A 24,063-nucleotide genomic window follows, 5' to 3' on the forward strand; every position below is an offset into this window, starting at 1 on the left:
GAAATTAAATTTTTCTTGTAACATATATCTTTATTCGAATTTGTTATCTTATTAGATTTTGAAATTTAGCGTTACCAAGTAACGCTCCGAAACTATTTATGTAGTAATAATACAAAGTGGATTGATGACGTCAAATTATATAACCTATAAAACTCTTATTTACTTCTCTTCACCTTCAAAAACGCAGTCTGATATATTAGGGTCGTCTGAATATAAGTTATGCTTTAAATAATAATAAGTACTAAATTGGAAACAGCTACACGACAAAAACAAAGCGAAACAAACCCCAACAAATCAAAACATGTGATCAATCCATACTACACAACCTTCCTGTTCAACACAGCTTATCAGTTGTAGTCACGTAGCGATTCTCGCCAGCATTGTTATCACTCTGTCATTATCAACGTAGGCAATATTCTTTTGATATGGTGAACTCCGTGTGTTCGTGTGCTTCTTTTGTTCGTCCATCCAATTGTTTCTGCTTTGACAATGTTGATGCCATCGAAACATGTCGAATTAACCAGAAAAATTCACAATTCGGATACATACAAAGGTAAAAATTGTGTTTTAGTTCGTTAAAAGACTTGCAAATTAGGTTAGTTGAGGAAGAGTTATTGAAGAACATGTTATTAAAAAAAATAATGAGGACATTTCCGATCATAATTATTGAAAAAAAAACGAATGCTCAGAAGTCTTATTTTGTATCCGTTTGAGGTCGTGAAAACTTTGGTTTTAACTAATAGTGAAGGATAATATCCGAAATAATCTATTGAATATAATAAACTCTCTATCGCCAAAAACAAAATTTGAAAAATCATTGGAATAATTCGTACACGTAAAGTTGATATAGTATTCTATGTTGTCAAAGTATCGTAGTTTCAGTTAGGAATTTATTTTTGATGGCGTTTATTTATTTAAGATTAAGTATTATGTTTGTTTAGTATTTTGCACCTATCCATTGAAGACAGAATTTATTTATTCAAATAGCTTGGTACAAGGCTCGAATAACTTTTATAAGGTAAATGGCTGATTAAATTAAACATTATCGTATGAATTTGGGGGGGGGGGGGAGAGTTTAGGGCAAGTTTTGTAGGAGATTACCCATATATTGAAGGGAGAATATTGTATAAAAAATCTAAATGAGAGTACATTCTGTTCATTATCTTTCAAAGATTTCCTTTACATTTCTGGGGAATTTTTATATTCCTTTTGAACTACTAAAGTTAAACATTTGCGAAGAATAAAATCAGTATATTAAAACTTTGTTTTCAATAAACCATTTTTGTTTGGTAGACAACATTTCAACGCGTTGAATGGCCACAGTGAATATAGTATTCTTAAAAAAATATAGTAAATCAGCTACCGATTTCCTCGTACCGTATGTTTATTATTCAGCCTTCCTGTTATTGTTCAGTACAGCTTATGTAATGTACCAACGTCATGTAAGCTAGCAATATTTTCACGAACGATCTAAAATGACACTGTTAATTATTACCAAATGATTAAGATATCGCTAAAGCTTATCCATATCACCTAAACCTCTTCTATAGTCTAGTAGTAAAATAATTATATTAGGGTTATTAACGCGATATTCTAATACGTCAACTAATAGTCGTAAGATATATTTTTTGTGATTCGGTTTTACACAAAAACATCCAAAAAGAGTAAAGTTGTATCTACGATTTATTTATTTGGCACTCACAAGCTAAAACATATTAAGAAATACTACCATTTAAAAAAAAAAATCAAAATACTTTTTAGCATGCAATAAAATTAATTTTAACTAACTTCAATTGCATTTACATTTAAAATTTATCCTATAGATATAGCAAACTTTGTTCAAGAAAATTTAAATAAATTTATCAAAAATGTATTCTTCCGAAGGAGGATTCCACTCCTGTTGGTGGGAGTGAGTTATTAATATTTTTTATTTATTGCATTTAGATTTTTAAGTTAACACTTTAAACACTAATTTTGCCCTTTTGAACAGTTCGATTTTAATGTGTAAAAACACAAGTATTGTTTACTGCAACATAAATATTAAGTATTAATTTTTATTTTATTTTGATGAAAATTCATTAATGTTATTACATTGCAGTTTATTATATTTTTCTGGGGTTTTCTTAAGAGTACGTAAGTAAACAGGTATACATAAATGTTGTTTACTAATGGAGTAACACAAGCTGTATATTTTTAGGATATACTGTATTAATCTTTTAGTTAGTTCATACAACTATATCTACAAGCATAAGGTAAAACAGAAAACCTCCGCCGCAGAAAACCTGCATATTAAGCGAATTTACTTTTGCGAGGTTGGATTTTTACCAAAATATTTCCTTAAATACGTCATATTTATTTTCTACTAAAATAACACTAGTTTTAATGAGCACTTAGGTTTTCAGCTACAGGGAAGATAATAAAGTCATTTTAAATAAAATTTTGTCAGCTAATTACAAAATAAACACATTTGCCGAGTTTGATCCAAATATATCCATAAACAAGCTAACTACAACAGTTGATTTATTATTCATACGAATAACAAGGCAATTTTAAATTAAAAGTTGTTTATTCCCGTAACAAATACGCGTATAACAACACTTCAATGTACTCAACTTATTTGTGTTAAGCTCTACAAAACGGTTTAGAGAGAAAATACAAAATTTTCTGATTTTAAGGTAAAAAATGAGAAACACTAATTTTACCCCATAAAGCATTGTTTAAACCATAAACCCCCGTTTCCATAGTCTGATCATGCTGTTTCGCGTATTTGAATAAATGTAGACTTACATGTTTTTCAAAAATTAAATCAAAATCAGAAGATTTTTGCTCGAGTTATCTTGCTAACGGCCACACACGCACACACACACACACTTGTATTTATGCATTTCGATATTAACGGAGAGTGATTTTGGCCTCTGAAGACATCAAAACGAAAAAAGTAAATCGGTCCCGGGTGCAATTCTTACCTTGAGACCTGCGGTAATAGCTTATTTCCTATACGGTAAATTTGCCAAAAGTATGTGTATCTCTCTGGAAAAGATAACTTAGCTTGTATATTAGAACTCTTTCTACTAAATGTTATAATCTGATTATTAGACTATTATTAGTGCAATGTTTGACCAAACACTTAGGCAGTGGATACCTAACTTTTACTTCGCTCAGTCTTGCTAGAACCTTATCAATGTTTACAGATGTTGAGTAAACAAACATATAACACGCGAAAGACTGATTGTTAGATCGAAAATAAAGGTGTTCAACTTTTTACCTTCTAGTTTTTATATCGATGTCTAAAAGGTGTCCAGAAACTTCTTTGCACTCTCCCTCTTTGTGTCTTTGTTTTCCAAGCGATCATATTTTACACCAAAAACATGTGCCGATCCATCTATCTGTATGTAATTTGTACAAAGGTCCCAACCACTTAAGATATGTTCAAGCTAGACAGTTTAATTATCCACTTATATAGTGGTAGCGGAATTTTATATACATTGTTGTCGTATATGTCGAAATTACTATCGAATTTCCCATATAGGGTAATACACTATTACCGTGGGTATCATGGTGAGATCTAGACCAGGGACCGATTTACTTTTCCGTGTTGAGATCCCCAGAGGCCAAAAAATCCTCAGTTTTAATATATATATATATATATAAATATATATATTTACATATGTATGTGGTAGCACGATAACTCGAGTAAAACTGAGCCGATTGTGATGAAATTTGCTACAAACGTGTAAACCTACGTTTATTCGAACGGATTCGAGAACAAGCATAATTGAACTATGGGTATGGGGGTTTATTTTTTTTTTTTTTTGGGGGGGGGGGGTTATGGAGTAGTATTAGGTTTTTCCCATTTTCAACCTTTAACAATGTAGAGATTAAAAGGGGCGCACCGAAACTCCCCCGCAAAATCCAGGTAGACACCGAAACTCCCCCGCGACCCATAATCCCGCCCCAGCGGCGCACCGATACTCCCCCGCTGTCCTTCCTGGAATCTAAGGGGAGACAATGACGGGTAGAGAGTTTTCGTTGTCATTGTAGAACGCGGAGATTCTCTTAAAACCCTTCATACATCACTAAGGAGAGAGAGTACCTACTATCGAGTCAAAAAGTATAGATACTCAAGTTTGAAATTTTATTACAAGGTCAACAGTAGACTAGAAAATTCAAGTTAAAATAATGTACATAATATTTTTACAAATTTATTTCTCCGTTTATGTGTGTTGATTTAAAATGAACACATGGGAAGATGTTATTACCATGGTATAAGACATAAGGCTAGGACCACTTTTTATTGAAACGTTTTCATTAGCTCGCTTTCTTGTCCGGTACAAATTTTGCAATCAATTTTACACTAAGTTCCCGATGAGCTAGAGACTTGAAACATAGCTCACAAATGGATGACAATGCAATATTATATCATCATCAATACTATTATATAAAAATCTAATGGTGTCTGTCTGTATGTGTGTTACTAATAGGTGCAAAAACTAAGAGTTGAATTTTGTTTCTAAAAGCGTTGGTGGATGTGTAACTACTATATGCAACATATGTAAAGATTAAAATGTTTCTATTTTGTGTCCTCTTCCCGTTGCAAAGCACGGGTACAACAGCTAGTTTAATTTTCATATTTCCCTTGTGCTACGCCCCATGGGCTTCCAAATTTTCCATGTTTACATTTTGAAAGAATGTAAATATATCAATTAATTTAAGTCAGCTGTAAACACTTCAATTTGACGGTTCGAAGAGCAGAGGTTAAGAGGTACAGGTTTTGCTCCCAAGAGATTCTTTATACAAACAAACAATTCAAAATAAAGATAAACAATCTGATTGCAGATGTAAAGGTGTTTTTTAATAACGTCATTTGTTATGTATTTAGTATTCTATAAAGTAAACAATAAATTAAATAGATTGATATATTTATAGTTAGTAGGTAAGCCATACATTCAATCTAATACATGATTATATGAAAATAAACTCAAATAAACCTTAGATTTCCCACATGCCTCTGTCTTAATCTTATATAGATGATTGAAATAGATTTAACATCCATACAAATTAAAAACTAAAAGGTAGAAAATAATTTATAAATATTTGGAGAGTATAAATACTTGTAAGATTTCAAACGAAAAACGTTTTTCGTTTTAAATCATACAAGTATTAATACTCTTCACATAGTTATAAATTATTTTTCACTTTTTAGTGCGTTTGAAAACGTTTTGTTTTAAAAAAGTTTTTTATTTATAAATTATTTTCCATTGTGCGGTCCTTTAAGGAACACACGCTAAAATTACCTCAAAAGAACATGTAAAGTGACAATCATAACATTAAGGTTGGAAACCAGCAGGATTGGTATACTCAATAGAGGATTTTATTTACAAATTTAATTTCATTTTCGAGACTTTACAAAAATGTAATTGTAATTATTTGTAATTAATTATAATTAATTTAATTTAATTATTTATAATAGTTTTGAATAGTAATTAGAATTAGATTTTGCTGAAAAACAATAGACAATTATTGTTGTTTTGATGTTTGTTCAAATTGTTTTACACTCTTTTTACACTCCGCGGCATTGGAGTAGGCCACGGGTAAAGATAGTGTAAACGGTTTTGTGAATAATTAAGACCAAAACAACCTTTGTGTCCCGTTGAGAACTTGAGATGACAACATATACTAAAAATATTTTTTTAACAAGAAACATTTTAGGCCTACATAGAATGAAACAAAGTCTTCAAAATAACTCATCAAAGAATTACAGCAAGTCGTAATTTTTGTGATTGTTTGACTTACGATAAGGTTACAGTCGTCGCACGCGGTCACAAACCTGGATTATTAATTGGGCCGATATCCCAAACAAGTCTACAAAAATTTAGAACTACCGGATTTTAAGAAAGACACCTCTCTTAATTAATACAAGGTTCTTTGATACCCATTACAACAAGCTATTTAACTTCTTAAAACATTGTAACTTGTTTTAAAAATTGTATTAAGTTTTTCTTGAGTTTTGATGCACCAACTGGTACTTAATTGTTGGTTCATAATTTCTGTTTCTGAGCATATTAAATGAAAAACAATTACCTCTAGCAACATGACTATGTTGTCCTTTTTCTCGGGAAAAGAGTTTCCCAGAAGCCAAGGTATATAGCTTTACCTTACAATTATTTTCGCTACAACGTCACTTTTCTTCTTCACTCTTCAAAACCCCTTAAGAACAAAAAACATAATTGTCTTTCACCAAGTTTACTTGCCCTTGCTCACAAATAACCTGTTGCATAGGTTATAAAGTTAAGGTTAGGTTCGTCTTAACTGAACGAACTACTTTACTAAGCAAAAAAAACAATCGCACAGAATCACATAGTACTACTCGGTTAGAAAACCTAAGCAAAACTGAAATTATTTTTATTATTTATATTTATTGGGGCAAAGTATTTTGTAGTTCACAATTATTTATGTAGTTCCTTGCATCATTGGTGCTAGGAGGGGGGGGGGGGTTGGAGGGTGGCATCCCTGAGTCATTACGCAGTATGACAAACCTGGTGGGCTCAGGTACATGCCATCCTCGCGGGGGAGTTTCGGTTGGGGGATTAGCGAACCCTTTTGGTCGAGATAGTATGCGGGGGAGTTTCGGTGCACCGATTAAAAGAATAAATAATTTAGTATATCGAAACGTTGTTGTATGCCTAATGGGTTCCTAGAAAATTTAAGAAAAGTATAAATTCAAAATGCAATTTAAATGTAAAAACTTCTAGCGGGCGACCCAAAATCATTTTGTATCGCCCGCTAGAAGTCAGAAGAAAAAATAAATCCAAGCATAGCTTCCAGGATGTGTATTAATTCGTGACCAAGTGGGTTTACCATTTCAATTGGTACTGTATGACATGATAATTCATTCACCGACGGCCTTGCACATTCGCAAGTTCAATCCAACACAATTTTAGGTCAGGTTCATTAGAAAGTAGATAGGGTGTACTCCGTCCGTGTGAATGATCGCTACCGATCTAGTTTGTCAAATCTATGGATAACGGTTTTTTAAAGTGTACAAGTTTTAATCGGTGAGGAATAAGATCTTCAGTCACACTTGATGAACAGGTAAATTTAGCTGTTTGCTGTTTGTTGTGGGTGTTGTTTCGATGGGTAACATTTTGGCGTTGATGTATTGTTGTGTTTGAAACATATTGCTACATGGTGTAAATGACCAATTTAACAAAATTGAATGGATTCTAATTAAGTGATGTTAGCCTATTTGTGAAAAAAAAACTTCTAAAGAAGTTGTGCGTTGCTAAATATTTTGTTTCAAGAAAAGTACATTCGATAACTCCTCGGATATGACTACCTTGCAATTTTTTAACACATCTGTTTGTATTGGGTATTTATGGGTTTTAAAGCAAGTTCGAAAATAAATCGATTTAATTTTTTTTCTGCTTCGATCCCTAGACTGAGGTACCACACACATCCTAAACATTTATACGAATAAATAACGTTGTGTTTTCTCTATACTTGTTAGGTATTGTTTTGATCATACATGCTATAGTTCCAGCTATTGTTCTAGTTTTATGAGGACAGAGCCTAGTTCCAGGTATTGTTCTAGTTTTATAGTGAGGACAGAGCCTAGTTCCAGCTATTGTTCTAGCTTTGCAGGAGGGACAGAGCCTAATTCCAGCGATTGGTCTAGTTTTATAGTGAGGACAGCGCCTAGTTCCAGCTATTGTTCTAGTATTATAGTGAGGACAGAGCCTAGTTCCAGCTATTGTTCTAGTATTATAGTGAGGACAGAGCCTAGTTCCAGCCATTGTTCTAGTATTATAGTGAGGACAGAGCCTAGTTTCAGCTATTGTTCAAGTATTATAGTGAGGACAGAGCCTAGTTCCAGCTATTATCCTAGTCACATAGTGATCAAAAGGCCTAAAATGGTGACTATTACTCTAGTTTCATGGTATTTCCATCAAATAGCAGACATTGTCATTGCCACCACCTTTTGAGAGAATTGTCCTCTTAAACTCAGTAGCAGCAACCTAAAGTCGTGATCCAATAATAACAATACGCTTGAAGAAAACAACATTCACAATGTTCAGCAGTGGTTTTGGAAGTTGAAATAAATAAAAAATCTTGGTAATACTACTAAATAAATATTTAAGAAGGTTATTTCTATTCAACTTGGAAGCAAGACATATACATAACGAGTTGATAATCCTAATCTCCTGACAAATTGACCACTTAATGCACATGCTTTGCATACTTCTTTTATTAAAGAACCAATTGTAAACTAGTAATTCACAATCATACTGACATGTTTTTGCGCTGAACTGAAGAACACAGATATCAACATTTTAACATAGATATTGGGTAAACCCTCCATTCCATACAAGTTTGGTTAGTTGTCAGCATTCATTTGAATTTTGCAAACACCAGAAATAGATCAAAGAAAAAATATTTGTAAATAAATGTAAATCCGTCCATAAGAAAAATAATTTAGGCGAAACAGTTTGAATCAATGCTGGTTGAATTTTGTAAAGTATACGATGCACTGTGAGTAAGAGAAGTTACACAATGCAGAATATGTAAATCAGACAAATCTGAATACCCGGAAGCCCTTCGTTGTATGGCATTTGTAGAAACGATCTAGAATTGCATGGATAAACTCGGCATATGTGAGCATAACCAATTAGCAAACAAGGGCGGTCCTAGACATAGACCTTGAGGGGGTCACCGGGGGGTCCGGGGGTCCCCCTCGAGGAAAATGTTGAAATAACTTGCTAACATTAGTGTTTTTAAGCTATTTTGAGGACCAAGCTTAATGTCCCCAGGTTATTTAATGATCAAAGAAATTGTTAAAAATAAACTTGTATAGTATCATATTTTTGCACTATTGAGACTTGTGGTTTTAATAACGAAGAAATATCGCAACATTACAACACATTTAAGCATTATTGATTAACGAAATTACCCTTTCAACTGGTGCCGATGTGCATGCTAAAAAGAAAATGTCCAAAATCAGACCAAGAATTTTGAACCAGAAAACTTATTTTATCTAAGAAGTGTTTAAGAAATTGCACCCAACACGACTGAATTATACCTGCCCAGTAAGCAACAGTTTACCTACAAAAGGTACACTACCCATCGTTGCCGTCGGCGTCCTGTCACTGCTACCGACTGGAGAATATTTTTTGCACGCCAGTGACATTTTACAAGGGGTTAACGCGAGAATAAAGTTTTTGTGCAAAGTTTTTGTGGTTGTGCGGGACATTAAATCCGTCCCTCCCGCATCTAAGTCTGAGACACTACCCTTTTGTTGTTGTTTCGTGGCTAGCAGCATACCAATTGGGTTGTGGTATTCTTAAATGACCACAACCCAAACCTGATGCTTTATTTATCAGGTACTCTAAATATGAATAATATTGAAAGTTTTAAAATTTGTTACGGTAATCATTGATTACATTACTGTAATTACAAATTCCTAATGCTGAACCCAGATAAATAAATATTCAACTACCTTTCAAGCTTAGACTATTGATACAACTTCTTTTCTTTATCCAAAACCCAATTTAAGTTTTCAATCATCTAGGTTAAATGGAATGATAACATTAAATGCCGAAAAATTAAATAAGAAGAAGAATGCGGCCGAACGTCGAACGCCAGCATCGGACACTGCCGACTGCCGTTGCCATACAAGGCTGAAAGCGTCCGTCGTCTGCCGATCTTCCTTACTTTTTATGAAAAGTTATGACGTACAAAAAATAGTCGGACTCAAACGATGCCGAGTTTGTAATTAGTCCTTTCGTTCGCCACAAGTGTTAAGACTACAATGAATTTGGTAGAACGATTTGCAATAAAAATTATTAAAGTTCCCCTATTGGTATAATAGTTTATCTAAATAAAAAAAGTCTAAAAAAGTTTTTTAACGACCCCCCTGATCCCCCCTGGGACCACCCTTGTTAGCAAAACACCCTAAACGTAATCTGTCACTAACTTCACGTAATTATTTGATTTGATCAACCTAACATTTATGCATTACGCATCATCAGCCTGGCATAAACATAATCTATTTGAAGTACACTTAAAACAATCTGTTACTAAAACATAGTTGTTATTTTAATAGCCTTAAACATGACATATCGCCCTAGAAATATTAAAGACAATCTCTCCAACTCATCCTATAGACCTGAATTATATTTCATCAATCTGGCGTGAAAATAATCTATTTCCAGCACACTAAAAAAAAAAATCTGTTACTAACACATACATGGTGGCTGAAAAGTAACTTACTCCCCCCCCCCTTACCTTTTTAACCATTTGAAATCAGCTTGCGGTAACCTTCTTAGATATGAGAGGCAACAATGATAATGAATAATTTTGGACATTGTGCCCTTAGGGGTAGTGTGGGTAGGGGTTAGCTCAAAATCTTCACACATTTTTAGTTACCATTTTGTTATTATTGGTCCGATTTTTTTCCTTTATGCCAATTGTTTGGTTTTGGAAAAACCTATTAATTTATATGAACGTTGACTATACTACATATTTGAACATTTTGAGCTACCCACTACCACCACTGCCTAAGAACAAATTTTTCTAAATTATTCATCATTATTTTAGCTCCTCACATCTAAGATGGTTGCCGTTCACCGATTTTAAATATCTGAAATGGTTTGAAGGTTAAGGGGTGGGGGGTGCAAGTCACTTTTCAGCCACCCTGTATATGGTATTTTACTAGCTTTAAAAATCACCTACCACCAGTTAAATACTGAAGATAACATCTGTAACTCGTCCCATGGATAAATAGATAAAATGAAATAATGAGGGATGATTGGAATTGTGTCTAAATCCATAAAAAGGCAGTTGGTGATAATTTGAGAAACAGTTGATAGTAAAATTATTTTTGTTCTTCAAATCCTTTATTGACCTGCGATGTTTATTTTGATGAATTGCCGTTCTGGAGATACAGAACCTTTGCTTTTGTTGCAGAGTTGACCCTCCAATGAACATCCTAGACCAAGGGGTCGGTGAGGGGTCGCCGGTCCAGAGATGGTACGATGGACGGACCGTGTTGGTCACAGGAGGCACGGGGTTCATGGGGAAAGTCCTGGTGGAGAAACTCCTTCGAAGCACCTCAGTGGCCGTAATATATCTCCTGGTGCGGCCGAAGAAGGGGAAGTCAGTACAGCAGAGATTCTCCGAGCTCTTACAGGATGCGGTAAGTCTTCGCTTTGACTTTGGATATAACTAGACATTTCATTCCCAATGTAAAGTTGTCTACAGTTTTATAACTAAAATTAACCTAGGCTAGTTGAGTTGAACCATATAAGGAGTTCACTTACGTAAACTACTGATTTCCATCAAATACACCCACTTTATCGTGGTTAGTATATGACGCGATATGGTCCCAAGACATGATTGTGCCCTCCACCACCTTCCTTTTAGAGGACAGTCTTTCTTGTACCAACAAACCCTGCAACTCGTTGCGCCCCTGGGCCCAGGCCCACCGGACCCATTTATTAAATCGGCCCTGGGCTAACTGAAAAAAAAACTTTTAGTAAACTATAGTTTTTTTTTTCACATCGGTAGTCACAGTAACAGTACTAAGGGAGAAAATATAATTAAGTCTGTAGCACAATCAGTGAGAGGTTCATTCATGTCTAATGTTAGGTTAGATCCTATATTGTCAGTTTCAGTGTATAACAAAATTAACCAGTATCGATAGAAGGAAAGTTGGTAGATTGCAAAACTATAAAATACATTCTTAAAGTTCTTAAAGTTTTAACACTTAAATCATTTTGTCACTTTACATACACATATTCATATTTAATATAAATATACTTAAGAGTTTATCTCAGAGACAATTTCAGTAGGCTGAACTTGCCGAATGAGTACTTAATTTCTAATGAGTACCCAACTTATTTTCAGCTGTAGAGTGAAAGGTTTGTCCTGTGGGGTGAGTATCATTTAATCATTCATCCATGGACAACCTTGACTTATCGCACCAGCATAATCTAAAACTAACGAAAGTATCGATAGTGGATATTTTATTTTCAGAAAACATAGTAAGTTGTTTCGGTTAATTTTGATTTTAATGATAAGTAATAATGTTGTCAATGTAAAACAAACTTCACGCCTTGAGCAGGTTTCAAAACGAATAAACTATTAAATTTTGATGACGGTAAACATTTTACAATGTTTTTGGTTACTTTCATTTTCCTTTATTCTATATTGTGTTTTTACTAGTTCTATTTTTAATGGTCTTGTTGGTATCTAACTTTTAGTTAGATAGCATCTAAATGATAGTCAAATGGCAAATGGCGTCTTGGTATAATCTAATTCATCTTGGGATCAAACCAGTAAATTCCAGATTTGAAGGCGAGCACTATAACCACTCAACTACCGGTCTAAAATCCGAACTTCCCGCTTATCCGACCCACGGCAGAGCTGGATAGTCGAGACTATGCTACACTGATATTCTCGCTCTTTTACAGATCTTCTCGAAACTGAAAGACAAAGACATTCGGAGACGGGTTATAGCTGTGGAAGGCGATACTTCAGCCCTTGGTTTAGGGCTGTCACCTAAAGATGCCAAACTACTAAGAGAAGAGGTGGAGATCGTCTTCCACAGTGCAGCAACGGTCAGGTAATATATAAGCGAAGTAAAAATAAACTAGGCCTATATTTAAAATTACCTTATCCAAAAGGCAGAGTTAGGATTACTACGTTCTCTATCACTTAACCTCTATATCGTTGCTCTATACAGGGTGAAAAAATCCCGGATGGTTAAATATTTCAAAAAACAATAAACATAGAGCTTATAAACTTGGTACACGGTTACCGGGCATTGGAATAATTTTAACTTATTATTCAGTTAGGTGCTACATTTTCAGGGGAACGACCCAATAGGAGTCAGAAGTAAATATTAATTGTAAGCGTAGATAATATTACAGAAGATTTTCTTCTGACTCCTAGAGGGTCGTCCCCCTGAGGATGTAGTGTATCACTGAATAAAGTGTAAACATTATTTTAATGCCCAGTAACTGTGTAGCAAGTTTCGAAGCTCTATCTTTATTAATTTTTGAACTATTTAACCATCCCGGGACCCTTTTCCACCCTGTATTTATATTTTAAATATACATCTTACTTTTGTATGTGTTGAAACAATGCATATATGTCAAAGATATCATACTACTTGTGAAACTGTTTGGATAGTATTTGGTTACTCTGTTTGTAGTCCATTCTTGGTTATGATATTTTTTTTATTGAATATTTCGGAAATTTTCTATCACGATTATCAGAAAAAGGTGTTCACGAAGTTTCAAGATCTGGACTCTGATGCTGTCACCAGAAGGGAAAGTACCTAAAACATAACAATATTAGTTTAAAAAAACAGCTTATGTTGATAAAATAAGATTTTTAGCCTCCATTCGGAATCACATTATCTTATCAAAGTACGAACCACGCGATACATGGGGTTTTTACATTAGGTAGATCACTTTAATACTTATCTAAATATATACGAGCCGAAATACATACATTTTCGGATTACGTTTTCTACGAACTTAACGGTTTTAATCTCTAATAAAAGAAATGAAAACGTATGATGGAGACACTGCAAGAAAAGTTTGATTCACAAAGGTTAAAAACCTTGAATGGCAAGTGATCATTGTTGACTAGATTGTCAAAATTACCATTTTCATTGTTTGGGTTTGTTGGCCCCATCTTTGTAGCCTATCTACGATATTTGATAATATTGCAAATATTTTGTTAGGCTTTGTTTTGTTGCGTTTGGGGATGGCAACAACACTTCAATAGCAAGAAATGGTAACAAAAAGCATGTATGTCTGTAAAGTATGGAGGTTTTAAAATGATTCACAATCCAAGCTTCTTAAAGAGATGAAAAACCCATTATTATTTTCCGCCATTAAACCAGTTAATTTAACCTTTTATTTTGGGATTATTTTATTATTATTATGACAAGTTTTGAAATGTAACTGTATGTGTGGCTCTAAGTGTTGCAGCATTGCTTTTACCTTGCTATATCGTAAATACATATTTTACCTTGGTCTTGCTTTTTATCAAAGAAAATCTATTTCTATGAATTTCACTTGTTTCCCGTCTCCTAAAGAGCTATAAACATAGGATATGGAAAAAGTAATTTTTATTCAATAATTCCAAGTTTGTGTTTTTAATTTTCCACCTATTAAAAGGGATGTTAGCAAGCTAATTGAAAAAAAAGAATGTGGCGGTTTTGCTGATAGGCCTACAGTTTATTTACTTTGCAAACTTCCATACACATACATTTTGCTGATTATTTTATATGTTCACTGTTTTTGTAGGAAGGGGTTGCTCGCGTTTGAATACACCAGTTTCGTACAAATATATTAGACAAATGTGTAAAAATCCAATAATAAGCTTTTTTGAAGGCAATTTTAATTAAAGTTGCCTACGTAATTTGGAATTAAATGGGGGGGGGGGAATCTGTAGTTTTACTTCCAAAAACTTTAGATATTTAGCCTAGGTATGGTATGAAAGAGTACACCCGTTACCTCCGTTAGATTCCATACTCATAAATATTTGTGATTGAGTAACAACCATCCGTTTTGGAATTGCAACAAGGTTAAATGGTCCTGCAAATCCAATTTTGAGTAATTTTCAGTTTAATTTGTAGAAATTCCTTGATCCCTGCCACTTAGGTTTGACGAGGCCCTGAGTCAAGCCATTGCCACGAACGTCCGGGGAACGAAATTCGTCATTGAGCTGGCGAGAGAGTGTCCTAGGCTCAAGGTAAATTATATTCAAAATGTCTCACAGATTATCCAAAACCTCTTCCAAATGATTTTCATGCTTATGCTTGAATGAGACGGATCTAGTCTAATCCGTCTATATTTAGCCATCATAGAATTTTGACTATGCTTTCGCAGATTCAACTTATTTTTGTTGCATGCACATCCTATCAAAGGATAAATTAAATGTACTAGAGAATTTAACAAGGAAGGCAGTCACCACACGAACCTTACAGGCACCATAAATAATGATTTCAGTTTAAGAATTAATTTTACTTTACTGGGCAGAGGAAGAAGTCTAGGAAAAGATGCAAAAGAAGGAGAGTTATTTTATGTTCGTAAGTTGTTAATTTATGATCACTTGCAACATATATTTACAGTGAAAACTATAAAACTATTAGTCTCTTTTAAATAATCAGACTGTGGTTATACAGTTTTAAAACCTCACAAAAACACGAACACTCACAATTTAATCACGGAAAACCTTACATTTAAAGACTTCATTGCTTAATTATGTAGCCATGGCTGATTTGACTTAATTGATGTAGTGAATAGAGACTATTTATATTTTTGGTAACTGAGGTTGTTAAAAAATATCACTAAACACAAAACGAATTGAAGTTTTTTTGAGTTTAGTTTTTAAATATTTTCTTTGAATTACTAAACTGAAGATTATATGATTCATTGGGCATTAACCAAGTAGATAATTTTGTATAATCAATGGGTTCAATTTAGAACCAGAAAATATTTGTTAGAACTCTTTAACAGCTGAACCTTTTATTTTTTTCTTTAAATCTCTCTTAAAGTATTATTTAATATCTACGAATAAAAAGGTAGTTAGACTGATGCTTGGATGTTTTAGGCATTCGTCCACATATCAACTGCTTATGCAAACTGCACACAAAACGAAATAGAGGAAGATTTCTTTGAGCCTCCGATCAGTGGAGACAAAGCCATCAGTTTGTCTGAGTGCCTCACGGAGAAGCAGCTTTCGGAAATCTCAACGACGTAAGTCTTCAACGGATAAACCGTTAACGTTAACAATACAAATTGCTTGTTCTATCATGTCAATGACAAGGTACTCCATGCTCATCAATGTAAGAGTTGACAAATTAAATTACACACTGGAACACTTTACCAAAACAATCTATTCATCAAATAATAAGTCATAAGCTACCCTTAAAATTTTCAACAACATACGAATAAGTCTTGACAAACGACATTAGTAAACATTGAAAGAGGAATAGCATTAGCGTAAAATCGTACCTAGCATTGCACAAGTGATTGTTTACAATTTTCTTTAAAAAGATCTATTTTTTATTTGGATTCTTTATATAAATAACAGTAGTGGTTTAAATACCTGATTCTGGCGATCCAATTGTTGTCCTCCACAACTACTTTTTACCTGTTATTCTTTTTATAAACTTAAACGTTACTGGTACCTCGTTTACATTTTACTATTATTTTACTTCAATCTTTTCAAGAAGGAATCTGAAGAATCTCTCTCCAAAGAAGCATTGCTTTGTACGTATCAATCTTACCTGACTAATCTAATTTAGCACAACCCCTACTTTATGGTCAAATTTTAGTTTCCCCTATCCCCAGATCAATTTTACAAATTCTACTATCCATGAGTCAGATCTGAACGACATCTTGAGGAATGAATCTGCAAACAAATTCTGATAATTTTCTTCCCATATTTTACAACAGAGCAAGTGAGCCAGATGTTGTTGTCTACTTCTCAGACTTAAAACTCCGAATCCATAATACCAATTCGGCAAGTTCGTACATTAAATATATGTATACTCGTTTGTATCTGCAAACAAGGATGGCTAAAAAAACTGCGAGGACCAATTTATGTTGGTCTATGACATATATTATTTGTGTTAAATATTTTGTTTTAAGCTTGAACATAAAAAGTTAGGTTATTGTGTGCTATGTATTTAAGAAAATTATTGTTTCATTTCAGGCTATGTGGCGAATATCCGAACACATACGCTTTTACCAAGGCCATAGCTGAAAATGTCATCAACGTTTATGGTAAGGGTCTGCCAGCAGTTGTCTTCCGCCCATCCATTGGTAAGTTGAATTGTATGATTTTTATAAAAGTTTAGTATCGGTTGGAAAAGCTAAATTAGGCTACCACACTCAGATACTGGTGAGTCGATGGCTCAGTCGGTAGCGGCACGGACTTCGGGCCCAAGGCAGCGAATGTCGTGGGTTTGGATCCATGTCACTACTTTTTATCAATATAAAGACAGAGAAGTAAGCTACAGAGGAATACCGTGCGCTTTCATCTCTAGTTAAGTTGTGCCGGAAACATACTTGTGATGATCAAGAAAGAGCCCGAGTGGTGAACACTGTGCGGAAATTCATTATCGAACAGGGACAGAGTCCTCCTCCACAGTGAGCAGTACATAAAGGCGAGGGGGCAGTATTGTACTTTGCCCTAGACACCAGCGATATTACTTCTCTGTGGTGTACCATTGAATGTTTCCTCTGTACCTTACTTCTCTGTGGCACAGTTAACCCCTGTGCTGTACCGGCTCACACCTTGCTTTGCCACACAAAGGCATCTGTGCAAGTCTGCACTAGATATACCTAGTGGTATATCTAGTGCGACCTTGATCTGTGACCCAGGTCCACCAACCTCTTAAAAAACGTCCATCACCTTCCGGTAAAAACAAATATTAGGGTTGTGGTCACACTCATTTGACTATTCAAAATATTTGTGGTTTTCAACATTTTCTCGTTTGTGTAATAATTCACTTTATTGGTTCCCTCTATCCTAATGAACAGACTACAGCTACTAAAACACCGTAAACCCGTTAATAATAAACTATTTTTCATTAACAAATCCCGCTTGGTTTTTAGTATTGAGATTAGTTTTTGAGAGCCAAACTCCCAGTGTTTGTAGATCGTAAAATAATAAATTGGTGTACGATGTTTATTTTCATATAGTATGGAAGTCACCTGTTACATTTTGGGAAAAAGTAATATGGAAAGTTAATAAAAGATAGTATAATAATAGTTTAAACATATATGTACTTATACTGATAACTCACAATACGGTATATATACATAAACAATGGTAAGTGGTGATCGATTTCGATTGGATCATCAGACACAATTGGCTAATGACACGTTAGGCTTAAATATATGTTTTAAGTGTTATTAGATCTATCTTTTATTTACTTTCCGTAAATTTAATAATACATAGAATGTTGATCAGGAAGTAATTTAGTGAAATGTAATGATCTAATATTACCAAAGAAAATGGTGGTTTCTAAACTAAGAGAGACCTTTTAAAAGATCCTTGTTCTGTAGAAGGTGTAAAACATGTAGACTATGTACAGGGTACAGAACATTATGCAGATTCTAGAGATTATGCAGTATCTGAAGATTTTGCATATTCTAAAGATTCTGCATGTTCTGTAGATACTGAAGAGTCTGTACATTATGTAGATGATATACATGGAGTAAATTATCTGGAAGTGTTTCAAGCTGTTGAAGAAGATTCAGATGGTGTCATCTATGATGGTAATGTTGCAGTGGTGGCAACTGCCCGAGAACCAATCTACGGTTGGATAGACAACATGTATGGTCCCACCGGTGTACAGTGCGGGGTTGGTGCTGGGTTGTTACGAACTTTCGAAGTCAATGAAAAATGTGCGGCTGACCTGGTGCCCGTGGACATGGCTGTCAATGCCATCATCGCATCAGCCTGGGACGTCAGGTAACCAAAGGAAACCTCGTGGGATTCAATGTCACAGGCTATTCCAGAAATAGCTTATCATCTCGTTCCAATGCGTACTTTCTAAAAATGGATCTGGTTGACCAGAACTTGTCTTGTGTTTCAACTGATTCTTATAACATTCATAGTAGAATAATTCTTGATTGGTTTAAAGATTTGAATTAGGCATCCTACTTAAATGATCTAGCTTTACTGAGAAAAGGAAAGCTCTTAGTACTATTTGACATTCACTATTTCATTAATTTGATATATTCTCTTAGTTTTTAATAAAATAATGACTGATGTGAACTATCAAATACTTCCATTTATAAAAGTTAATATTCAAATTGAGCTTGATCGAAAAGAAAGAAAAAAGGTGTTTGACAGCACGCCCTGCCAAATGCTTAAACGAATTAGTTTTTATTTCATTTAATATCCAGTTTTAAAAATGTCAGAAGAAGATCTGTTCTACGGTAGTGCATGCATTGACGAATTAGGTTAATCTAGTTTCATTTTTCTATATTACTCAATATTCTGTCAAAATTACACAAAATAGACGTGCTTTTCAATCTGTATGGTAAATATATCATTGTTGCTTCTAAACTCTGATCTAGGGACACGAAAGAAATGCGTGTGTACAACTATGTGTCGTCCTGTCAAAACCCAATCTACTGGGGTCAGTTCATAGAGGTGGCACTGCGCCATGGTAGGGACAACCCAACAGTCAAAGCTATCTGGTGGTACACCATATCAACCACCAAAGTGCACCTTCTCTACCTGATGTACCAGTGGCTACTTCACCTGATACCGGCTCTCTGCATAGACATGTTCCTTGTCGTCACTGGGAAAAAGCCGAAGTAAGAATTGTCATAATTAACCATTTAAGCATTGAAAAGAATTTGGATGCAGATAGATCTTGAACATTGGCTTGAACTACCCACTCTGTACCTTCATTCTCTTCCCAAACACCTGAAATACCTTCACCATTACCAAATGTCCAAATGCTATGGAAGTTCTTTGACTTTTACTTCACGAATTTTAGTCCCCAGTACACCCTTCATCAACCTGCCAAACACACCAAACCACATAAACCACAACAACATGACAGGTAGTGAACACAAACTGATATTGATATTTTTATGTTTCGCCCATGAATATTAGAATGTAAAACCGTAAGAATCATTACGTAAACAAATTATGGCACTGGCCCAAAAGTAAACATGTTTGTATTGATATTTAAATTGAATTGCCAAAAAACATCCAAGTCAGATATTTAATTGTTTGTTGTGTATTCAGAAAAGTGAAGTCATTTATTTTTGTTTATAATCCATCCCTATCCATGGTTCCACATAAGCCCATCCACTCCTTAACAGCTATTAGTTTGTTGTAAGTTCACCTAACCACGGGGAAAAACTAGTTCACGTATTTAAAAAAGAGCAATATAATATGATTGAAATAAACTCTAGTCTTCTCTAGTCACAAATATAGATGGAAATAATCGACAATATATTTTAATGGGTAATGTGGGAATCGTCATGTAAATTGGATTTTTGAGAGTAGTCATAATGTACTCAAAGTGATCCATAGAGACGAATTAAATGATGAAGCCAAAATGTAACGTATCTAATTTTGATTTAATTTTCATTGAATTAATTTTATTTGCCAAAAAAACAATACTCATATATAATACAGGGTGTCACAAAAAAGTGTGATGGGCTATACAGGACCTAATTCTACATGCAAAAATAAGTCAAAAATGAAGAATAAAATTTTTGGATTTCGGCTTAGCTTAGCCGTAATCCGCCATTTTGTTTTTTGGGGAAAATATTTATTATTTCAAAATCCCTTTGAGATATTTTTACGAAACTTGGCAAAATTGTTTACACTATAGTAAGTAACATTTATAAAAAAATTATTATTTTAACTTTCCAAATTTCAAAATGGCGGCCGTTTGAATTTTTAATGCCAAATTTCATGAAAACCGGTAACTAAATTAAAATTTTGTAAGACACAAAAGTTTGTAAGACACAAAAGTTTTAATATTTATTATGACAAATCCAACAAAACAAAAGTGAATAAAATCGGTTCATAAATAAAGAAGCTGTGTTTATTTTAGTAATTTAGACTGAAATTACTTAATACGTTACATAAATTATTACATTACATTTAATACATTTTATAATTAATAATTTCAGTCTAAATTACTAAAATAAACACAGCTTCTTTATTTATGAACCGATTTTATTCATTTTTGTTTTGTTGGATTTGTCATAATAAATACTAAAACTTTTGTGTCTTACGAAATTTTGATTTAGTTACCGGTTTTCATGAAATTTAGCATTAAAAATTCAAACGGCCGCCATTTTGAAATTTGGAAAGTTAAAATAATAATTTTTTTTATAAATGTTACTTACTATAGTGTAAACAATTTTGCCAAGTTTCGTAAAAATATCTCAAAGGGATTTTGAAATAATAAATATTTTCCCCAAAAAACAAAATGGTGGATTACGGCTAAACTAAGCCGAAATCCAAAACAATTTATTCTCTATTTTTGACTTATTTTTGCATGTAGAATTAGGTCCTGTATAGCCCATCACACTTTTTTGTGACACCCTGTATAAAATAATAAATAAATAAATAATATATAATTAAAAAGTTTACAGAAAAAGACACAAAAAAGGAGACGTGTAACTTTTAGCATTAACTCCTTTGTATTGGCATTTGATTTTTTTTACTCTTTAATGTTTTAATGATGAGTGTTATAGGATGGAAAACCCAATATAAAAGACGAACTAGATTTTTGTCCAAAGTTAAAAATCTAGTTCGTTCACCATCCTAGCAACTGTTTATTTCAAATCACAGATTTCATTACAAATACACTTGATTTTTTCAGGTTATGGTCGGTTTACAAGAAGGTTCATAAGTTTACCAAAGTCATCACCTACTTCAGTAAGAGGCAATGGCTGTTCCACAACGACCGAATGATTAGACTCTGGGATAGCTTAGATCCTCAAGACAAAGAAATCTTCAATTTCGACATCTCCGCGTTGGACTGGGATGACTTCTTGAAGAACACCATCACTGGCCTTCGATGCAATTTCTTCAAGGACAAGCCCGATACTCTTCCAGCTGCAAAGAGGAAACAATTCATGTAAGAAGTTTTAGTTTGTTTTAAACTAAATTATAAAGCAGTTGCTTTTTGTAACTGTTGTTTTTATACCTTCAGTTTCACCTAAGAATTTTTTTAACTAGAATAATTTTGGACTTAGTTGTATTTGTTGTATATATGTGAAGGGTATGGATGTACTTAATACTGTCCTACGTAGTTGTGTTCTTTGATTTGTTTGGCTCTGCTCAATTTTAGAATCATGCAGAAAGTAATAAAACCAGAGCTCTGCTTGATTTATTAATTAATTTTTTGGTCACGCTTTTCTCTAAAGTATTGTGTTTTGGTATTTCAGTACAAGCCTCAAGGTACATTTATTTCGTATTATATTGTTGTCCATAAAGACTCTTGTATAGTATTATAGTATAGTGTAGGTTCATTGCTTCGTACCTGAGTAGGCCTAGTTTGTTGTTATTGTTACCCAATTACTCAGGATTGTAATTTTACGATTGAAATATAAGCATAGATAAGGGTAACTTGGATGTTGAGATAAGCTATTGAAAAAACTGAGTGTAGCAGTGAAACGGCATGATTCCGACTCCAGCTGACGTGTGATAAGAGTTAAGACAGTACGAATGAAATTACCTTAAGCGTCTAGACATTTATTATTAGACATATTGTATTATTAGACATTTTTATGTCAGAAAATAAATTAAGAATCGTTAATAATAAAATTCAAATAAAATACCATCAACAATAATAAAGAGACAAACAATATATTGTATGATTTATGATGTATATTATAGTGCATACAAAAATGCAAACATGATACACCTTCGATCCCTTGAGCCAAGGTATATTAGGGTTGATCAAAGAACTTAACTCTATAGTCTGTATGATGAAACCTGTCTCCTGACCCTCTGTCTGCCTGGGATAAAAGTACCGAGATAGATGGAGGGCCAAGAGACAGGATTCATTATATAAACTATAATTTAGCCACTTATTCAGGTAGTTGTCAGTAACAGAAACTTGACTTTACCAGATACTATTGTATCTGTCTTAAATTCTGAGAGGCCTGAAATAGCTTCATCTAAATATAAGCTTATGTTGATCTTCATGTGAATCTTTTTCTGGATATTTTAGCCATGGCTTGTCAAACAAAAAGATACGAAATTCAACAAAAGATTAAAAAATGACTGCTAAAGAGTGAGGACAATTGTAAGAATGCCAAGTTGTTTTAAAGTACTTTTACAGATTTCATAGAGAAGAAATGCAAAGAATCGTTCTAATTGCTTTCTGCCAGATAATATTCTGGGAAATGTAGGCTCTAAAAATACCCCAGAACATTATTGAACACTGAACAGGCAATGTTTTGTTCTATCAAGCCAAAAATACCAATTTAGTCAAGGGCTGTAGTCAATCATCCGTCTGAGGACGAAGAGATCGTGAGCCAGTGACCCCTCCTGGGTTTTAATTTGATCTTCCCTATCCAATCTATCGTCCAGTTTCACCCATACCTTTTCTGTCAAACAAATAATGTTCTCTGAATAAAATTAGGTGGTCCTTCAACACTATTCGATTAAGGAGTCCATATAGTTACAACTTTACTGTACGTTTTTATATGGTGGTTAACTAACATATAAACTTTGTTACAATGTCAATCGATTTCGAAAAGCCGGACTTGGTGTAGTGGAATAATAGGTGTAAATAAATCAAATAGTATTATATCTGGATGATAGCATCGACGTAAACTGCTAAGACGTAATACTTTTTTATATAACGTTTTGCTTCATTATTATTTCAAAAGTAAACATCTAATTTTCTACACTATCATAAGACTATAGTATCCTAACTACAGTATAACTATACATAAGTTAGTACTAAATGTGTACTCTAATGTTCCAGGTTTTTCATAGTTCATCAATTGCTCAAGTTTTTGCTCATCGGAGGCGTCATTTGGCTATTTTGGAAAATATTCTCAACGGTTCTCTCCATCTGATGTGCCACATCTCAAAAACTTACTCAAAAGGCGATTTTTGCGGTAGGAAGTGTAAAAGCCAAACCGTGAGTGATAAAAGTGTATATCAACCAAACTAGTCCGTGTAAAAAGTAGGGTTACATAATAATTATACTATTTTCCTATAAAATAAAACACAATTGTTGAAATTTTCATGTGTTTTGTTTCTCGTTTAGAACAGCTACTCTAAGGTTATAGTAAGTAGAGTGTCAAATATTGGTCTCTAGGAGATGGTCGTGTCGTACAACTGAATGCGTAATGTCGTACACGAAAATGCTGGCCAACGTTTAGAATGTGTTGTAGGACTCTTATAGGCAAGCTATGCTTTAACCGCAGTTTTTCAATCTCCATTGAATTCAGTCTTAGTTTGGGTTACCCCGATGATGGATTTCTCTAAGAGTTTCGAAGCATTGACGGCTGTTTTCGCCAGTTAAATGATCGTTCA

The 24,063-nt window shown here is 33.8% G+C and overlaps 1 protein-coding gene and 1 pseudogene across 2 annotated transcripts; both read left to right on the forward strand.

The window, feature by feature from the left end:
• The first annotated feature begins 438 nt into the window (after positions 1–438).
• Positions 439–23,771, forward strand: LOC128998107 (fatty acyl-CoA reductase wat-like). Of its 2 annotated transcripts, none has more exons than XM_054424104.1 (10): positions 439–553; positions 10,963–11,191; positions 12,468–12,619; positions 14,673–14,763; positions 15,625–15,770; positions 16,732–16,841; positions 18,315–18,498; positions 19,110–19,352; positions 21,389–21,646; positions 23,507–23,771. In XM_054424104.1, exons 2-10 carry the CDS (start codon positions 10,976–10,978, stop codon positions 23,598–23,600), a joined length of 1,494 nt encoding a protein of 497 aa, XP_054280079.1. In that variant the 5' UTR covers positions 439–553; positions 10,963–10,975; the 3' UTR covers positions 23,601–23,771. The 2 variants fall into 2 exon arrangements, with proteins under 2 accessions (XP_054280079.1, XP_054280078.1); XM_054424103.1 differs by lacking the exon at positions 439–553 and adding an exon at positions 6,931–7,092.
• A 105-nt stretch (positions 23,772–23,876) lies between these two features.
• LOC128999002 (fatty acyl-CoA reductase wat-like) overlaps positions 23,877–24,063 on the forward strand; it is a 9,985-nt pseudogene continuing 9,798 nt past the window's right edge.

The sequence above is a fragment of the Macrosteles quadrilineatus genome, unplaced genomic scaffold (genome assembly GCF_028750875.1).
Source record: "Macrosteles quadrilineatus isolate MER2022 unplaced genomic scaffold, UCM_ALF_1.0 Scaffold_7__1_contigs__length_78375512, whole genome shotgun sequence".
Lineage (NCBI taxonomy): Eukaryota > Metazoa > Arthropoda > Insecta > Hemiptera > Cicadellidae > Macrosteles > Macrosteles quadrilineatus.

Excerpts from the sequence above, each read along its gene's own strand:
- LOC128998107 (XM_054424103.1), top strand. Across the intron at positions 12,620-14,672 it reads CACAGTGCAGCAACGGTCAG|GTTTGACGAGGCCCTGAGTC; the intron begins GTAATATATAAG and ends CCTGCCACTTAG. Across the intron at positions 15,771-16,731 it reads CTTTCGGAAATCTCAACGAC|GCTATGTGGCGAATATCCGA; the intron begins GTAAGTCTTCAA and ends GTTTCATTTCAG.